Source organism: Limulus polyphemus, unplaced genomic scaffold (genome assembly GCF_000517525.1).
Source record: "Limulus polyphemus unplaced genomic scaffold, Limulus_polyphemus-2.1.2 Scaffold2671, whole genome shotgun sequence".
In the NCBI taxonomy this organism is placed as follows: domain Eukaryota; kingdom Metazoa; phylum Arthropoda; class Merostomata; order Xiphosura; family Limulidae; genus Limulus; species Limulus polyphemus.
Genome location: NW_013668281.1, coordinates 52,430 through 71,335, shown reverse-complemented (window position 1 = coordinate 71,335; position 18,906 = coordinate 52,430). Strand labels below are relative to the sequence as shown.

Here is an 18,906-nt window from a genome sequence, read left to right as displayed (position 1 = left end):
TCAAATACAAAAAAAAAATATTTCTGTAGTTAACTGTCATATTTTATTAACTAGTAAGAAGCTCCATTCATAGTCATTTGGTTGATGAAAATCATGTCATAAGCTGTTCAAAAAAAAAAGGTAATTATATAGTTAAAGTTTCTGAAATATCTTCATCATGATTTTGTCCTCTGGTGGGACAGCAGTAAGTCTACGACTTATAACGCTAAAATCTGTAGTTCAATTCCCCGCGGTGGGCACAGCAGATAGGCCCGGCATAGTCAGGTGGTTATGGCGCTCGACTCGCAATCTGAGAATTGTGGGTTCAAATCCCCGTCCCACCAAACATGCTCATCCTTTCAGCCGTGGGGGTGTTATAATGTGACGGTCAATCCCACTATTCGTTGGTAAAAGAGTAGCCCAACAGTTGGCGGTGGGTGGTGATGACTAGCTGCCTTCCCTCTAAATTAGGGACGGCTAGCGCAGATAGCCTTCGTGTAGCTTTGCGCAAAATTAAAAAAGAAAAACAAAAAAAAGCACAGCAGATAGACTGAAGTGGCTCTCCTCTGAAACAACCAAAGCATCAGGATTTTATAACAAAGCTCCTTGATTTTTGAATATGCATTTTGAAATCAAGTTTTTTTCTGTGTCATGTTGATATGATTTTCATTTTCACTTAAGTGTAGTGATGTATTTCATTAAACACAGAACTGAACAACTCTAAAAAATAAGTTCACAATGGTACAATATGTTGTAGGATACCAAACTACGTGTATCATTATCAACTGTAAGCTGATCTGAGTTGAGCTTCCCTACCTTATGTTAAGTAAGATTATTTAAAAGTATAACTAAATTCATAATAACATACTATAGTTGAAAATTCGTGAAACGTGTAAAATATAGGTAATCTTACTAATTTAGTATAATAATTAAAGACGAGCCTAATTTTCTTGTGTTATTTTTTTTTTTGTATATTTTTATTTATCTTAATCTATTATAAAACTGAACTCAAAGACGTGTTAGTTGGAATTCTTAAATGTTTTTGTGTGGTTTCAAAAAACTCTTATTGCGCATGACGATCGATAATTTGCAGGAGTTAAAATGTTACTACTCCTTTATTTCATCACATTCGTGAGTATAACATAATTGTTGTAAGAGTGTGAAAGACTTTCATGGTTTGCCATTTTAATCGTTTACATTATAAACAAAGTAATTAATGTTGGCATATAATAATGCAGTGATAAAAGAAAAACTATATTGAGCATAGGGTATCCAATACGTTTATGTTTTTCATTTAATTATACCAAGACATGTATAACTTACCCGTGAAACTTACTTTTATTAAAAATAGCTGCTCCCTGGTGGCTCAGCTGTACGACTGATGAGCTTGTATCGCTAAAAATCGGGTTTTGCTACCCATGCTGGGCAAAACACTAATATCCCATTGTGAAGTTTTTTGCTTAATAACAAACAAAGAATAAGAATATACGTAGCTAATTTTTCATAAAAAAAGTGTGGTTTTCTAAGGTTTTAATTCCTTTGCAAACTTCTACACACTCTTAATTCTCAAGCAAAGAGGGGTTTTAGTCTTTTATTTCTAAATGGAAATGAAATTAAAGAAAATGTTGATGATTTTTGTTGTCATACTTGGATATATAATAATAATTGTAAATATAGAAGTATTTTAATTACATTTGACAAATTCAAATGTTTTAAGCGAAAAACAGATGATGAAAGTATCTCTCTGCATGTAAATGTATATTTTATTTTTCCTAAAAACTTTAAAATTTTATCTAAGAGTAAATCATTTTGTAAGTTTTATCCACATGTTTCATCATTTGCTCTGCCACTAATACAACTGGCAAAATGTGAAAGATTGGAGGGGGAACCACTTAGTCAACTGTGGATAAATCTCTAATATTAAAGATATCTATATTTATATGTGTGTGTGTATGATAAAGGGATGCTGGTTTTTTTCTGACTATTATTTTAAGTTAACTATTATATGTATCTTTTATGTTGTTGTCACGTTGTTCTTTCGTTGGCGATTTCTTTTAAATTACCTGGTGAAAGTAATTCAACGTCTAGACGAGAACAAATTACTTTGTTTCCTCCTTTAACATTTCTACAAGCTAAAACACTTGTAAACTATGAAAACTTGTTGTAAGCCTACATTACAAATGATGTTCACACGTTTCTTACAATACTACTAGTACTAGAACTAACGTTAAGAACTTCATGAAAACACACTGACTGAGCCATAATCTATCATCTTGAAATAATTCCATCTTGAAAACAAACTTTATCTATCTACTTTACTATATTTTAACTAACCCCATTCTTGAAACAATTATCACATTTTTATAATTTAGCTTCCAAAGTAGGAGAAATACTTGAGGTTAATTAAAAACTTTTTAGGTATTCTAGACCTACCTTAACAACAAATAGGATAAGTTGAAACATTACAAATATAGCTTACAACAATATTAAAGTGACATTCTCTAGCTTGTAAAATTGCAATGTTTTATTTCTTCACACATCTCAAATTTTTGTTAAACAACTTATATTTATAGCAAACATACCAGCAAGTATAAGGGAAAGCTGGATAAGGTTCCATAATGTAAACTCGCTTCGTTTGTAGTTATGTTATTGTAACGTTGTTCTTTCATTGGCGGGTTCTTTTAAATTACCTGGTGAAAATAATTCAACGTCCATCTGTGGAGTTAATAATTCCTAGGAAGTTTCAAGGAGTTTCTAAAATTTTGCTGATGACACTTTTGAAAAAATGGTTACAAGAAATTATTACAACCAATGATGTTAATAAATTCGTTTTTCTTAAAATCTGTTGTTGTTTTAGCGCAAAGCTAGACAATATATTACCTGCGCTCTGTCCACTGCAAGAAATCGAATCCTGGAATTTACCGTTTTATATCCACTGCTTACCGATGATTCACCGGGGGACTTTTTATTGGATGAAATAAAAATTTCGTCAATATCAAAGTTGATTCTATGAAATAGAAGGAATAAAAATAGGATAACTTCATTTGTGTAGGGAAAGGAATAATGTAATCAACCAGAAAGGCTGGGGAGTTTAGGTAGACTTGTCCATTTTTGTTATCATATTATATCGCTTAAATAATAATAGATTCAGTGGTATCAGAGTTTAGCTGTCTGTTTTCAACTTTTGATTTTACGAGATTTTATAAGTCACGAAACTTAACTACAAATACTTGTGCATTGACTATATCTTTTATGCTGATTTACTATTACACTTTTTCTCCTTATCCCTCTCAAAGGTTTTGGGTGTTGAATAAAACTAAATCATTTTGCTTGTCATATCTTTCTATGAGGAGATAATTGAAATGTATACGAACTTCTGTTGCTGAAAGACTTGATATGGCGAGGGTCGATGAAAGTTTATTTTGTTTCTTTAGAGAGAGAGAGAATAGGCTTATTAAACGACTAGTTCAGTAATACAGAAGTGAACTTTTGGTATTACAGTACGCAATACTTGTTGGTAATATTAATGTTCTTAGTGTGAAGTGTTTCAGTTATATTTAACTTATGTATTTACACAGACCGATCAAATCGAAGTCTAATCAAGCTAATTCACCACTACCACCAGGATGGGAACGGCGAGTGGATCTAAATTCTGGGCGTTTGTAAGAGAATGTCATCTAGGATCTGTAACAATTATACATTTTAAATTACACTTATGTTTTAAATTATTATTTTCTGTTCTTTGGTGAAGCTTTGGATAGTCTGGTATCAAACTGAAAGTGTTATATTTGTATGAGTTATAACTATCTTGTTTTACCATATTTTTCTCTTCTGGATGATCTATTTGTGTTCATTTATGATTCAACAGTAACTCAAGAAGGTTATTTTATTTGCATTGGTATGTTTAAAATAAAAATTTTGATGAGATAGTGATGACAAACATAGGCATCCTGGTGAACTTGGAGCTGGACATAATGTGTGATTATTATTATTAAATGTAATATTTCCTACAACTTCACGATATCCCTTAATAACAACAATAACGTCCATGTATGATGTACTCATGTAGTCCCCTTTTGGGGTTTCCACTTTATTTTATAATTTATTACATGTAAATTTTTGGGGCTTTGAGAGAAGAAAAAGTTACACTATAATGAGTAACAGGTTTACTGTTAGAGAAAGCCAGTGAGCTTAACTTAAATTTAAAATAAACACATATTTGTTAGTACTACTTGTGTGATGTATTTTTAATGTGGTTCTTCAGTATATATTTCTCATTTACAGCTATTACATCAATCATATTAATCACACTACCACATGGCAGAAGCCTCAGCAGTTACCACAGCTTGTAAGTAGTGTTAATTTTTTTCATCTTACTGTTGGTTTAAGTTTGTAAGTGTGTGGAATGATCACTAACATACTAAGCTTGACTTAGTATATACTGTATTGGCCTGATTATAGGGTGATCTCGAGTATAAGGTGACCCCCATTTTCAGAAAACATGGGAAAGAAAAAAATTGAGTGTCTAATGTCTTTTTTTAGGTCTGCAAAATCAATACTATATCTGAACAGCCTGCAGGTGGATTAGTTGCAAGAATTAGCGATGACCTTGAGTGAACATCTGGCATGCATGCATAGACAGATGCTATCTGGATGTTCAGGAATGTGACAGACTAAAGTAGGGAGAAGGGGCCTGTGGTCTGCCTTGATTATAAGGTCACTATGAATATTACCGCCTAATTATTAATCAAAAAACACTGCCTTATAATCGGGCTAATACAATATCATTTTCTTAGAACCTAGCTGTGGTAAGGATTTCTGTTACTGATAAGCATACCACACTTATTCTTGTAACTTAACATTAGCCAGTAAGCTTTCTTGGTTGTTTGTTTTTAATGGTTTTAATTTCTATATCCAGTTCTAATTTCCTTTCTAACTTTATAGGGTTTGCTAAATATCAAGAGTTGGTTATGATTGAAAGTTGTTTAAGCTATAGTGTCTAGAAATCAATAAGGATAATGTATACATGTATTTTAAAGCATGCTTGTCAGAGATGCTATTTAAGAGAGTTATTAAAGTGGAGAATGAAAGAAGGTTTTAAGTACTGTAGATAATGAAATAATAAAGAATATTTAAAATCTCATTATATTTGGAATATTTTACGTTTACATTGGTGAAAAATGGCAGGAAAACTACATGTATGATAGGGTTAGTGAAGCAACACTGTTTTGTATAAGTTCATTAGGGTATGAAACACCAGATTTCCAAATTCATTCAGGAATACTTTTGTATTCCAGAGTGTGCTGTATAAGTCAAGCTTGGGTGATTTAATCAATATAATTGATTACTTATGTCCAGCGATAAATTTAATTGTCATAAAAACAATCAAATAATCAAAATTGTTTCCAATTTTCACTGTTTTCACTTATTTTGTCATTTGATTAAGCTGAATTACAGTTAAATAAATTGTCACAAAAAAAAGCAACTCGTCAAAATCAGAGTTTCCAACTGTTGCTGTTCGATTAATCAAACTATCCAAATAGTTGAAGTATTGATGTTACGTTTGTTGGTTGTTTAGTGCAAAGTTACATAATGGACTGTTTGTGCTCAGCTCTGTTTTAGCTTTACAGTGTTTTCTTTTTACTTCAAGTTTGTGCAGCTTTGGTGATTTGAGGGTCTTGGACTTGATTCTTATTGCCATCAAACTTATTCACTCTGTCTTTGTTATGGCAAACTACTAAGGTTATTTGCAACTGTCATTAATTTTGAACTGTTGGCTCTAAGGAAAGGCAACTGTTTTCTTTCTTTCTTTCTTGAACTGCTGGCTAGAGGGCAGGCAACAGGCTTACAACACCTGCTGCCAACTTTTTTTTGTTCTCTTATTTAACTGATGACTTAAGAGAAGGCAACTAGCTGGCAGCACTCACCACCACCTTTTTTTTTTTTGCCATGATTTGAGGACCACTGTACTAATCGAATGTTATTGATGGATGGAACCATCGATTGATTGATTAGCAAATACCACTAACTGCATAGCTCTGTTTGATGCCAACATCCTTGAAAGCTGCTAATAATTTTGTATATATTTGCTAACATTTAAGAAATTTTATAATCCTTTTTCTTTTGTCTTAGCAAGTTTTGAAATTGTGAAGAAATTTTATTACTATCTTTCTTTAATTAGTTAAAAACCTTTATTTCTCTTAACATGCCAAAAACAAAAAATATAATACTGGGAATACTAAAAAAAAACTGATGGTACCAAGCAGAAGAGAGCTCAAGGCTGTAGGATGAATATGAGATATATGCGCTGAGTGCATATTTACGCTGCATAGTTTTTACTACTACATTACTCCGAACTACACAAAGAAACCCTATTTTATATCTAACCATGATCCTTAAATATAGTTGGTAGTACATGTAGAATAAAAGAATAGAGCTTAATGCTGATTATTATTCTAATTTATTAAGTTGCAAATAATATGTTAAGTACAGCTGTGCATTGTTGATTTATGTATCTAAATATTACACAAAGACTGCAATAATTCAAAAAATATTAATAAAGAAAATTCAACTAAGTTCTTTTATTACATAACATCAACCTCTTTATGTTCAGTTTTAGGCTTGCCTTTGCAAGAACCATTTAAACAAATGTAACTGTTGCCTTCATATGCAAATCTAGATTATTAAATTATGTTACACTTATATCAAAACATAAAGTTTCCATCTTTATTGACCTATTTTTATGCTGTTTTGCAATGAAACTATTTTGGTATTAATAATTCTACAACAAACATTATTGTCTCAAAGAATGACAGATCACAGTTATGCAGTTTTCTCAAATCTAGGGACTAGTTCAGATCAATAATGTGTCTTTATTATATTTACAAAAGATTTATGAAATTAATACACCATTAACAGTAAGAATATCCAACTGATGACCTAAAGTGGAGTTATCATAAAAGCTTTTTATATTTGCCTATGCTCTATTTTAAAGTTTTATTAAACATTTTTTTCCTTTTGATTTTTCATAAAAGAAACCAGTATATGTTGTTTAAAAAATTCAGGATTGTTTTAACAGGATTCATATCTAGGCATCTGAAATGATAGCTGTGTACTGTGCCTGATTAAAAACAGAACAGGTGAAATTAGTAGCTTAAATTTTACTCATAAAAAAAAAATAATAATAATAACTTATAAGAAAAATATATAATTACATTTAAGATTCAGTATATGAATTGACTTGATCATCATAATCTGTTAATGTAGTTTTTAATATATTTTTTGTTAGATTATATTTCTTTAACACAAGAAAATAATCCAATCTACTTGTTTTATGAATTTTGATAAGTTGAAAGGGAATTAAAAATTATTTTCTAGCTACTACAGTATAGCAGTAGATTTCATTATCATAGTTATTTATGCTAATCTCTTCCATAAATTACTTTCCAAAACAGTAAGAAGACTTGTTCTTATAATTTCATATGTAAATATTAAAATAGGATTACAGCAACTCAGTTTTCTTCAGATAAGTAACAATTCTTTCAGGAATGCAAATAATACCTGTTATATTTTCTATAAAAAACATATGTTTCAGAGCAATTGAATGCTGTGTACCTCTCTGAAATATGGGGTAATGTTAATGTTGCACACCATCAGTAATTTTGTACGTCCTTCCTTTACAGTGGTTTGAAACATACATCAGTGATTTCACAACACAATGTTGCAACAGGATCACTCCTACATGTTTTTGCAGAGAAATGATATCCCAAACAATTATTTTGATAAAAGAAAAAAGACAGTTAGTGAAACACAGACAGGACTTCAGAACGTAGTAGTAAAAATGGGACTCAGAATCATGGTGCATCACACTATAGGTTTGAGTTCTTTCATTTAAAATGAGTGGTAAAAAAAGAGACAAATTCTGAGTTTTTTTATAGTGGAAATGCTCAAATTAGGAACGTTAGGAGTTGTTTTTCTTTTTGTGGTGAAGCAGAAATAGAATTTGCTGAGTACTCCATGTAAGCTAAGAATGTTCTGGATAATTAAGCACTTTTTGTTGTTGTTGTGTTTGAGAAATTTATATTTGGAATGGAAGAAGTTGGCTCAAGGAGTCAATCAGGTGACTTGAAAAACTGAAATTATTGAGAAGATTTTTCAGGAGTGTTTATTACTTGTTAGATATGGGCATGGTAGAGAATTACTTGAATCATTTAACACTATTATTAAACACTTTTCTAATTCTTGAAAATCCCTAAGAGACTAGATAAAAGAATGTAGAGTTTAAAAACATAATAAGCCAAATAGTAATGTCTTATGACAAGTATAATTAATTATAATCATGTTTTGCTAACTTGTAAAAAGCATTCTCACCCTAACAATTGTTTTAATAAATGGCATTAATAAATAATGTTCAGGCTGCCAGTGTGTTTATTGTATTTTGGCTGTCCTGAAGAGCTCTGGATTGATCAAAATGTATTGTTGGCAATGGATATGACAAATACAGCATGGTTGGAATACTGTTTTTATACACTCTTCTTATTCTCGAAAATCCCTAAGGGACTAGATGAAGATAGTCTTTAGAAACATAATAGGCTTAATATTAAAGTCTTATGACAAGCATAATTAATTATAATTATGTTTTAGCAGCCTGTAAAAGGCCTTCACACCATAACAATATAATTTTTTCCTTGTATAATGATAGAAATTCTTTGTATGAGTTGGTCAGTTTTCAAGATGATACTCTCTTTGTTCTGTATACACTTTTTCTTCATATTAGTACTTGAACTTTTTATTGTTATATATATTTATCTGTGTGTATCTAATCAAAAACACCTAAGGTATGAAAAAAGGTGCAGCCAAAAAAGGATTGAGCATGTGACTAAAAAGAATGAAATCAAAATTGGCAGCCAAACTGGTAGTTACACTTATAACATTGATAAGAATTTTATAGCAAATATTCATTCATTAGTTAGCCAGGCCACATTTTTGTTCAACTTTGATCATGATGGTGGGTAAAACAAAATACTCAGCCTAGCTAACTAATGAATTGACCGTCTTTAATCTGAATGACAAAAAAACTGAAAAAGAAGGGTCCATTTTTACTCTTAGGTGAAGCTGTAGTAAAACATTAAGACCAATAGCTCATGACTTTTTGCATAGGCAAGCACAAAAATTTTGGTCAAAATTGAGCAATTTTTGTTGAATAACTTTGCACAAGTGGCTTATATTTAGACCAAATTTGGGACATAATTGTAGGTTGTAAAGATGTATCAGTGTACCAAATTTGAAAAAATCCATGAAAGTTATGTATGTTTTTCTATCAATGCTTCCATACTTTTGGTGTGAAGAAAAATAAATCTGGTGTATTTTTTAATGGATTGCCTTGACATTTTGTATGTGAAATAAGGGTCCAAGAGAGCACATCCAATGAAAATATGTGACAACTTGGATTACCACAGTCCGAGCTACAGAAAGTGGAAAATTAATAAACTGTCACTCCTGTTAATAACAAACAGTGTGTCCTGCAGATTGTGACAACTTGGATTACCACAGTCCGAGCTACAGAAAGTGGAAATTTAATAAACTGTCACTCCCGTTAATAACAAACAGTGTGTCCTGCAGATTGTTTTGGCAGCACGATACACTACTATGTGTCTTGATAGATATTTAAGTTGTATGTAAACACTTTTAGTTGACTAATGATGAAATGTGTAAATTCCGAAACGTTTGAAGATTAAACACGCTGTTTTGTTTTACCATGGTACTCCTGTTTTAATCAGATTTTGTTTTCCATCTAATGAATCTGTTGCAACATAGAGCTTAAGTGGGAAAAGTTTAACTGGATATTGTCCCTGATTAAAGAGTTAGGCTCTCTACTCAATACTTGTAATGTGTTACATAGAATGATAATATCTGCATGGAATGTATTAGCTGTACATGAACTATACACTGCAGATGATTTTATTTTCATTGTTAATCTTGTCATTTCTGTTTTGTTTTTCTAGTACCCACATGGTGGAGCTAACCAGACTTCGCAGAATGTGGAAGCACCTGATCACAGGTAGGGTTATTTTATACATTATTTATTTAGTACTTTTGCCAGAAATGCATGTTTCTCTGTGTGTATATTATATAGGAAGGAAAAGAAATTTTATCTTGACAAATATTACTTTGACAGATTTATTAAAGAGAATGTCAAGGTGAGATTAATAGATATAATTTCTTTGTAGAGGTGTTATGTACTGTTGCTGTATCATATTTTATGACATTAGAGATGTCATGATTATTAATTGTTTGCAAGTCATTAGTGTATAAAAATATTATTAAAATCATGCAGATTACAGATGTAGCAATTTTGGCACATAGTCAATTGACTTACTAGACTACCATGCTCAGTTTTACTTAATTGATAGCAGCTACTAGCTATAAAAGTACTCTAGCAGTACAACCCCCACTCTACAATTTTTTTAATTCAGCAGTAACAAGCATAAAATATACACTAAACAGTTCCTCACCCTCCTTCTATCCTAATTTGTTTTAGAGTTTTGACCATTTTTCAAAATCCCAATTTACCATATACAATGAGAATGAATGTGTTTAACCTTCAGTATGCCCTTTATATTTGAGCTATATTCACAAAAAGTTAATTGATTGGTTCCTGCACGAAATTTGATCATAATCAGATGAAAACCACTCGAGTCATATTGTTCACACACATACAGAGGAGAAAACAATACCCTGGTGTTGAGCAGAAGTAATTTAACAATGCTGGCCATGGGTAACTTAGTGTTTTCTATTACTAGAATATTTTTGGCTCCACCTCAACAAAGGATATTTTACTGTTATGTACTCATTTCATGCATTTTGTTTGTTTGTTTTGAAACACTAGTATTTATGTGGTAAATTGATAGAGGAAGTAGAATTGGGCAATTTCATCATAACTTATGTTTTTAACCATTTTCAACACTTTCACCTCTCTTGGATTTGAGCTATTCTGTAAACTCTGCTGTTCTTATTATGTGAAAACATTTGACCATAGGCTATTTGATCATGGTGTCAGATATAGCATTGTAGTTTGACTGATTCACTTAATTTTTCCAGTAACATAATAGGCTTCCCATGACTCCACCCTACAAATTATTTTCAAGCAAATTTGAATAACATAATAATAGTAGATGGCTTAAAAAAAATGTTATATGTTTTCATTTAATGAAAAAAAAATCCTATAAGTACATGCTTAGTAGAACATAGCCTAGGATTAGACCAAATCAAAACTTTGACCCACCCACTAATTATGAATCAGAAGTCTATACTGAATACTTGTTTGTTTTTTGTCAGAAACCTTTTTATACTATTCACAACAATACCTTCCATGAATTACTGGGTTAAAACTTATGATTAGCAGGTAAGTTGAATTTTTGAATTGATTAATACCTTAGTCACAGAAATTATCAATAATATAACATGCTTTTGTTCCAGTCTAATGAGCTAATAAATCATCCACTACATTTTTTAATTAACTTTACAGTTTCATTTGAGGTTAATATGACTAAATAGCTGAATAACTCAAAGGTATAAAGAAGTGTAATACGATTTTCCAAGTCTTGTCATGGGGTCTTTTTGCAGCCATTTTCAGAGGGTGTATTTCACCAACCAGAGAGCTACAGTAATGTTTTGGACTCTGTTAGATGAGAGAACTGTCTATGGAACTATTTGCCTTACTGGGTGTTTAGCTACCTATTACAAACAAAAAAGAATACAGAGCCCAATGAACTGCCAAGGTACCAGGATTTAGATATGGAGAGTAGCCTCCTCGACTGACCATCAACCTAAAAATTCAAAGGAACTGAGGAAAATGGGATGGTCCAAGAGATCATAAGGGAAGTTCCACTGATCGAGAAGTATCCAATGAAGGGAATGCATGTGTTTCTGACTCAGGGCAATGAGCCCTTCCAAGGAACACCACATCCCAAAATAGAGAGAACCTCACGGACATAGAGAAAAGGAGAAGGGATGGCAAACGTGACTGTCTACTCAATATCCTGGAGCCAGCTGCGGAAAACATTGATCTTCTGTTGTTTATAAGTAGCTGGTCTCGAGCATAAAGCAACCAATAAGCTCAAGCAATGAGAATGTATTTAAGGAGAATGGTTTTGGTTCTTTCTGCAATTCCACTATTGTTAGCTTTATCACCTGAAAGGGAGGAACCACATATTGATCTCTGGATTTCTTGTATTGGGTCAATGACCTTGACATGACTAATCTGGTGGGTCATGATTCCCAAGCTCTGATTATTTTGGCTGAACTCTTATCGCGTCCCCACCAGGTTCTCCACAGAGTGTTCTCTTCATCCTCACGTTTTTTTGTGGGTGGGTTCTTAACAGGGAACCCTGCATATTTATACGTGTTTCCCATTCACTGGTAGACCACATTTTCTTCCTTTTAATCTTCAGTTCCTCATCCTTCAGTTGTGGAGATAGATGCATTCAGTCAAGATTGGAGGGGTCTTCACCTATATGCCTACCCTCCAATTTGACTCATCTTCTGGGTTTTTCCCTCATCCAGACCAAACCTTGTTGTGCTCTGCTGGTTCTTCTGTATTGGCCACTCAGATGTGGTTCCCTCTGCTCTGGCTCTTACTGGAGTAACACATCTTATTCTTTTCTCTGTCCTGTTTGCTCCTCAGTCATCCCGATCTCATGTTTTTTTCATCCAGATGTCTCCACACTTTTTCTTTCAGACTCCTCCTTGTCTGGGTATTTTCCCTTCTAGACTCCTCCTTTTTGTTGGTTGCTCCCTTTGCTCTGGCCCTCCATGGAGCAACAGACCTTGTCCCTTTCTCTGTCCTGTTCTCTCCTTTGTCCACCGCGATCATCCGTTTATCGTTTCGATGTCACCATACTCTATCTGTATGTCTTTTGTCCAGTCTTGTGCCTCAGCTCAGGGACTTACCCCTCGTGTCACATCTTTCAATGCCTACACCTTTCGCCCTTCCTCTTTGGGTTTTTTCCCAGGGCTTCCGACCCTCCTTTACTTCAGTTCCTCACCTGTCTCAGCTCTTCATCTGGTTGTTTGTACAGGGTTTGTCTGTTTCAACTGTTGCTCTTTATAGAGCTGCCCTATCCAACTCCCTCCTTTCTCCCTCTTCAGGTAGTTTCTCTTCCCCATGTTGTTGCATTTCTTTCACTTGGTCCATCTGACATGTTTCCTTTGTTCTGCAAGATTGGGATCTCTATATTGTTCTTACTATCCGGTCTGGTTCCCCCTTTGAACCCATTGCAATTTGTTTCTTGTAAGATATTTCTTTTGCAATCCCAATCCTCCCCCTACTGGCATGCAGTTTTGACCATTCCGTTTTTTATGACATCCTTTACCAATTCTTGTATATTTTTCATTATCTGGATCTGGCATTCCTTCCATGGACATTTGGCTGTCAGATAGGTTGTTTTGCCTTTTCTCGTCTTTCCTTCCCTTCCCACCTGTATTCCCATTCACTTCTAGATCATCTTCTTTGTCCAGTTCATTCCCTGCTTTGTTGTTTGGCTCGTACTACCTCCTTTTGTTTTTCTCATTCCTGTCTCCATGGCATTTGTGTTTCCCCTGATCTTTCTCCAATTATGCTCACAGGTTGGGTTCATCAACTCCTAAACCTGGCATATTTGAATGTGTCCCTGGCTGGTTGCCATCTACATATTGTTTCTTCCCACCTAATTTGTCATGTAAATCTGTATTTAGCTGCTCGACTCCACCGTCATTTTGAGGAGATTATTCAGCCCAGTATGTAGACAACTCCCTAATCTTTTGTCTCTCCTTCTCTGTACTAATTTTGCTGTGTCTTCCTTGGGCAGATATCGTCTTCCTCCTGTGGCAATTGTACACACATCTGTTTGCCTGTGACTGGGGTAAGTCTCTTTTTTTTTTTCTCTCTCCCTTCTGTCATTGCTCATACATCACATTTCAGGATCCCACCTAGTGGCGGGTGTTGCCTGGTCAGGTATGCTAAATTTTATATCTTAGCACTATATCTGTTTTCTTCTCCAATGCTCACTGTGGAGATGAGGTGTTTCTGTGAGACCACCAGACAATTTATATACATACATACATTTGTATCCTGAGGACCATCACTCATGGACTTCATGAGTAGAGCAGATAGAGATTCTTGCCCATCCCTACTGACCCGTGATTCTTATAATCCGGGTCTTTCTGCCTTTTAAAATAGGGAAACGTAAGCACCCATTGCACTCTCTCTTGTGGGTAATTCCTCCACCCCCCAAACACATCCCCCCTCTTCTAGTAGAGCATGGGGGTCCTTGCCACTTTCAGTTCCCAGTTGCTGGAGTGGGGGACCGTGGAGGTTCCTCATGCGTGGGTTTTTTACAATAATACAATCTCATAGCCATATCTACTCACTCGATGAGAAGAGGGCTATTGTCGTTATGCTGCATATTATACACATAATATGTCATGAAATATTTTACACAAAGTGCTTCCACTGGAAGTTTTCTGCCCTGATGGACTGCACTTGACATAATCCAATGTATACTAAGGGGCTTCTCCCGGAAGTTTTTGCCTGGGTGGACCTCACTTGACTATCTCAATAGTAATCCAGGGCACTTCTTCTGGATGTTTTTGCCCAGGTGGACTGCACTTGTTATTTTACAAACTTATGCAAGCACTTCCATGTTGTTTTTGTCCTTGAACTGCACTTGCCATAATACGTCATATCCCAAGGCACTTCCCCTGGATGCTTTATGCCCTGGTGGACTGCACTTGGCTTATTCATATATGGTCCTCTAGCCCCAGTCATATATTCTATTCATTTCTGCCCTATGTGTCCTATCTTCGTTACTTGTTGAAGAGCATACCTGCTTCTGTAGTAGTGCTATACCCCACAGGTGTGTCTCATATTTCAATTGTGTCACACCTACTTTCTTATAGATTTCGCTCTCCACTTGATTATTTGTTTTTGTGCCTAAGAACTCATTTTTGCTTTGTTCAGTATCAAAGCATATAGTCATTTATAATTTCTTTTTTATGGCTTATTTCTTTGTCTAATTTTTCTTAAATAAGTGTTTTTTGATAGCTCGCGTGTTAGCCACAGTATGCCAGGGAAGTACAGATTCAATCTATTATGTAGGATGCAAAGTATGCATGAAAACAAAAATAAACTGTATGCATTATTGATAGAACATTTTGTACAGCTGTTACTGCATTTTTTTTATGAAATATAATAAAAAAGCATTAGTTATTTCATTTTGGTGGAGTTCATGCTCTGTTAAAATCCATAAATTAGGGCCTTGAAAATGACAGTTTGGTCATGGAAAGTCCTGGAATTTATTTTATTATATGTATGTTACTCATGTTACACACCTTTACTTACATTACCAAATTTAGTCCCATGTTTTATGCTGAGTTTAATCTTTAATTGCTTCTATTTCATCAATGATAGGGAAAGTGAGGCTTGTTTTTTTTTTTTTAATAGAAGAAAGAGAATTTGTAACAATTTTAAGCAAAACTATCCTATTAATAACAATACACAGCTATCCTAGTGAAATATTTCTACCCAGATTTTAACATTATGATCCAACCTTCAAATGAACCTTTGAAAAAGTTTGAATTTTTAGCTTTATGCCATAGTAATTACCCACTTTAATACTTAAAATGTATTAATTCAACACTTCATGAATGCAGAATGCTTTAATTGAACTACTTCAGTAATCATTATCAAAATTTCTCCTCCCACCATTCCATTTATTGGCTAACTCTAGCCACCACGGCAATGAATTATTCAACAAAAGTTATTATAATTGCCACCTCTTTACGCCAATGAATAATTTAAAAGTTACTTTTATTTATGTGGTTCATAAATAATGTTTATTTTTAATATATGCCAATTACTGTTGCTTGAAGTTTATTTGATTTTATTGGTTCCTTTTTAGTTCCAAATATTTTTTAGCTCTATTTCTCTAACATTCCTATCAATTTCCATAGTAGTCAGTTGTAGTTATTATTTATTACTCAGTATTATGGATGATTACCAATTAATTGGTAATTGACCTGCACACTTCTACAAATAATATCAACAGTAGTATAACCGTTATAATTATATAGGAATTGCAGTTTTATAAGAGTGGTTTTTTGCTAATTAACATGAGCATTCCTGCTTTGTTTTTAAACTTGAGTGTTGAATGTTTTGTAACTATAACAGTGGATGAAAGTTGAGATCTTTTGTAAGATTTTTAAAATCATTCTTTACATATATATATGGTTATCATAAAGCAAATGAAAACTGCACAAAGACAACCAGATATTTTAGCTTGAGAAAATTTTTAGTGATAAAGAATGACATGATGGTTTGTTTCAGTGAAACTTTCTATTATATTGAACTTGGTGTAAGTCTGAACATATTCTTCTTTTATATTTGCATAAGATAACAAGTGGTAGGTTTGATTGATTAATGTTCACTTTTGTATACTGTTTTTAAAATGAGATTTTGTTTCAACTGTGTAATAATAATTTGTAAGCTTAAAATAGATTTAAAATAGATATGGTGAGCACAAGACTTCACACTTACGAATAAAGAAATCAAAATTTAATTTTTAACCCTCAAAGCTGTAATATTTCTTCCTATGTTTGTTTATGTGTGTATTGGTTTACCTATAGTTGAAGGACACTCGTATTAATTTGGGTGTTGATAGAATATGCTGTATAGCCTGTTGGATTGAGAGTTACTTATAATTAAAGGAGTTGGAAAAGGTAAAAATATAACTCTTAGGATATGATGTAATAAAATAAAAACTGTATGAATAATACATTCTGTAAAAAGATTTATTTATTTAAGAATTTGGCATTTATTAATAAACATTTGAACTGAAAAAACTTAAACATGCTATTTTTCTTTGAAAACTTGAAATGAGTGGTGTATAGATTGCAATTTTTATTTTCTAATATAAAATGAGCCATAAAAGTTTAAGATCTAGAATTTATTTTATGGTTTCAGAGCATAGAAATCTGTCTTAAAATAATATTTTGAGTTTCAGGTAATATGATGCATGTACTAATAAATTTGTTTTACATCTGTGACTGTGTATTTCTATGTTTGTTTCGATTCAGAGAAGTTAATTGTAATTCCATTTACAGTTTGGCACTTATTAAATATTGTATTTGTTATTTATATTTCAGCACTAGTGTGGCAAACAGTGATTATTTTCATTTAATAATATATATTTTTTTAATATACTGAATTGAGTGCATGAAAGAGTAACACTTAACTAGTAGTAATTATTAATTCAGTATTTTTATTTGAGGATTTGACATAGAATATTACAGTAAAGAACCCTTCATACATTTTGAACCTAAATTTAAAATTTATTTCCCTAAAAAGATATTTACCAAAGCTCAAAATAATTAGACACATTAACAACTGACCATCAAGACATGCTTGTTTGATCCCTTTACTGAAACAAACTTTATTATAGTTTTAAAAAAATTTTTTTGAATGAAGTAATAAATGAGCTCTACTATTTGTGCCAGTTATCTCAAAATTGATGTCATTTTACAAGTTCTGTTTCTTCTGTATTTGTGATGCAAATATTGTAAATTACCAATAACTTGTTTTTCTTGCACTTATGCGGACTTCCAGTTTGGGATTTGTGGCTTTTTGTATTTACATTTTCTTATGCTTGAACATTATTTCATTGAGACACTAGTATGTTGATAAGCTGGTATGTTATGAATTGCAGTACTCAAAATTCTCAATTGTATTTCATACACATTAATTCCAAGTGGATTTATTATAGACTTTCCATGAAATTCATCACTGTTGTTCTGAACTTTTTATATGATCTAAATGTATTATCTTTCAGTGATTGTTTTTGTTTTTCTCTTTATAGGCACCACAGTAATCAAAAAACTACACAAAAGATTGTGGTCACAGATCATTCTTCAAGTCCTTCAAAGGGCTCAATTTCTTCTCAACACAGTTATGTAAGCTGCATTAACTTGCATATGGTACTAAGATAGAAAAATAAACGTCTTCCCTGTGTTTAGTAAAATAGTAAGAAAAAGTGCATATAGGGGAGTTACTTTGTGACAAGGTACCTTACTTCCACTCGCATACATAGCTATTTTCATTCAGTGCTGCCCTCTTTTTGCAAACATTTTTTCACATCCCACAAGCCTTTCACTCCCACAAAATCCTTGGTTCACATGGTTTAACTGAGTCACACATGCAAATTGTCATGCGACAAATTTCCAGCAATAGATACGCCACACACATAAGTGACTTGTGACTCCCTCTATACTATTTTACCTACCTATCACTTTTTGTTTGGCAATGCTTGTGTTTGGAAGTTTTATTTAGTGCTCTCTTCAAATTCTTAATTTTCATATCATTTATTTTCTAGTATCCTAGTTGTTATTTGGACTTCATTTCATTGTGGTATTATTTGATTTTCTACCTAGTTACGGAACTTAATAATTTTTTCTGTGCTTTTCTTTCTTAATCAGCACAGTTGTGTTTGGTTTTTATTTGCGTTATGAATTCTGAAGTGCATTTTACCATGTCGGAGGTTGTACCTTCTACCAGTATATATACTGAGCCTTCAGGTGGGGGAATTTGTCTTTCGAATTATTGGCAATTATTCATCAAGAAAGTAATCATTATTTAAGTCAACCTTCTTCTCTTGATGTTGTCCAACTTCATCCTGAACAAGCCAAACCTGTTTGGGATGATGAAGCATTTAACAGCTTTTTTCTTTTTCTGCATCTTCCCAAGTTCCTACTGTGGGTTCCATTAGGAGTAATATGGCTTTTCTAGACATGTTTTACAGGTCTGTTCTGTTTTATCCCTTTTACCGAATTCCTATAATCCTCTTCCTTCCTTGTTTCGTGATACTTTTTCGTCTCAGTATTTTGTGTTTCCACCAT

At 33.0% G+C, this 18,906-nt stretch overlaps 1 protein-coding gene across 1 annotated transcript in view; it reads left to right on the top strand.

Annotated features, from left to right (window-relative positions):
• Positions 1-3,380: 3,380 nt before the first annotated feature.
• Positions 3,381-18,906, top strand: part of LOC106467584 — a 48,671-nt gene continuing 33,145 nt past the window's right edge. The window contains exons 1-4 of the mRNA XM_022395796.1: positions 3,381-3,641; positions 4,264-4,327; positions 9,984-10,039; positions 17,871-17,964. Coding sequence (XP_022251504.1) covers positions 3,544-3,641; positions 4,264-4,327; positions 9,984-10,039; positions 17,871-17,964 — 312 coding nt within the window. The 5' untranslated portion in view covers positions 3,381-3,543. The remainder of the gene's footprint in view (positions 3,642-4,263; positions 4,328-9,983; positions 10,040-17,870; positions 17,965-18,906) is intronic.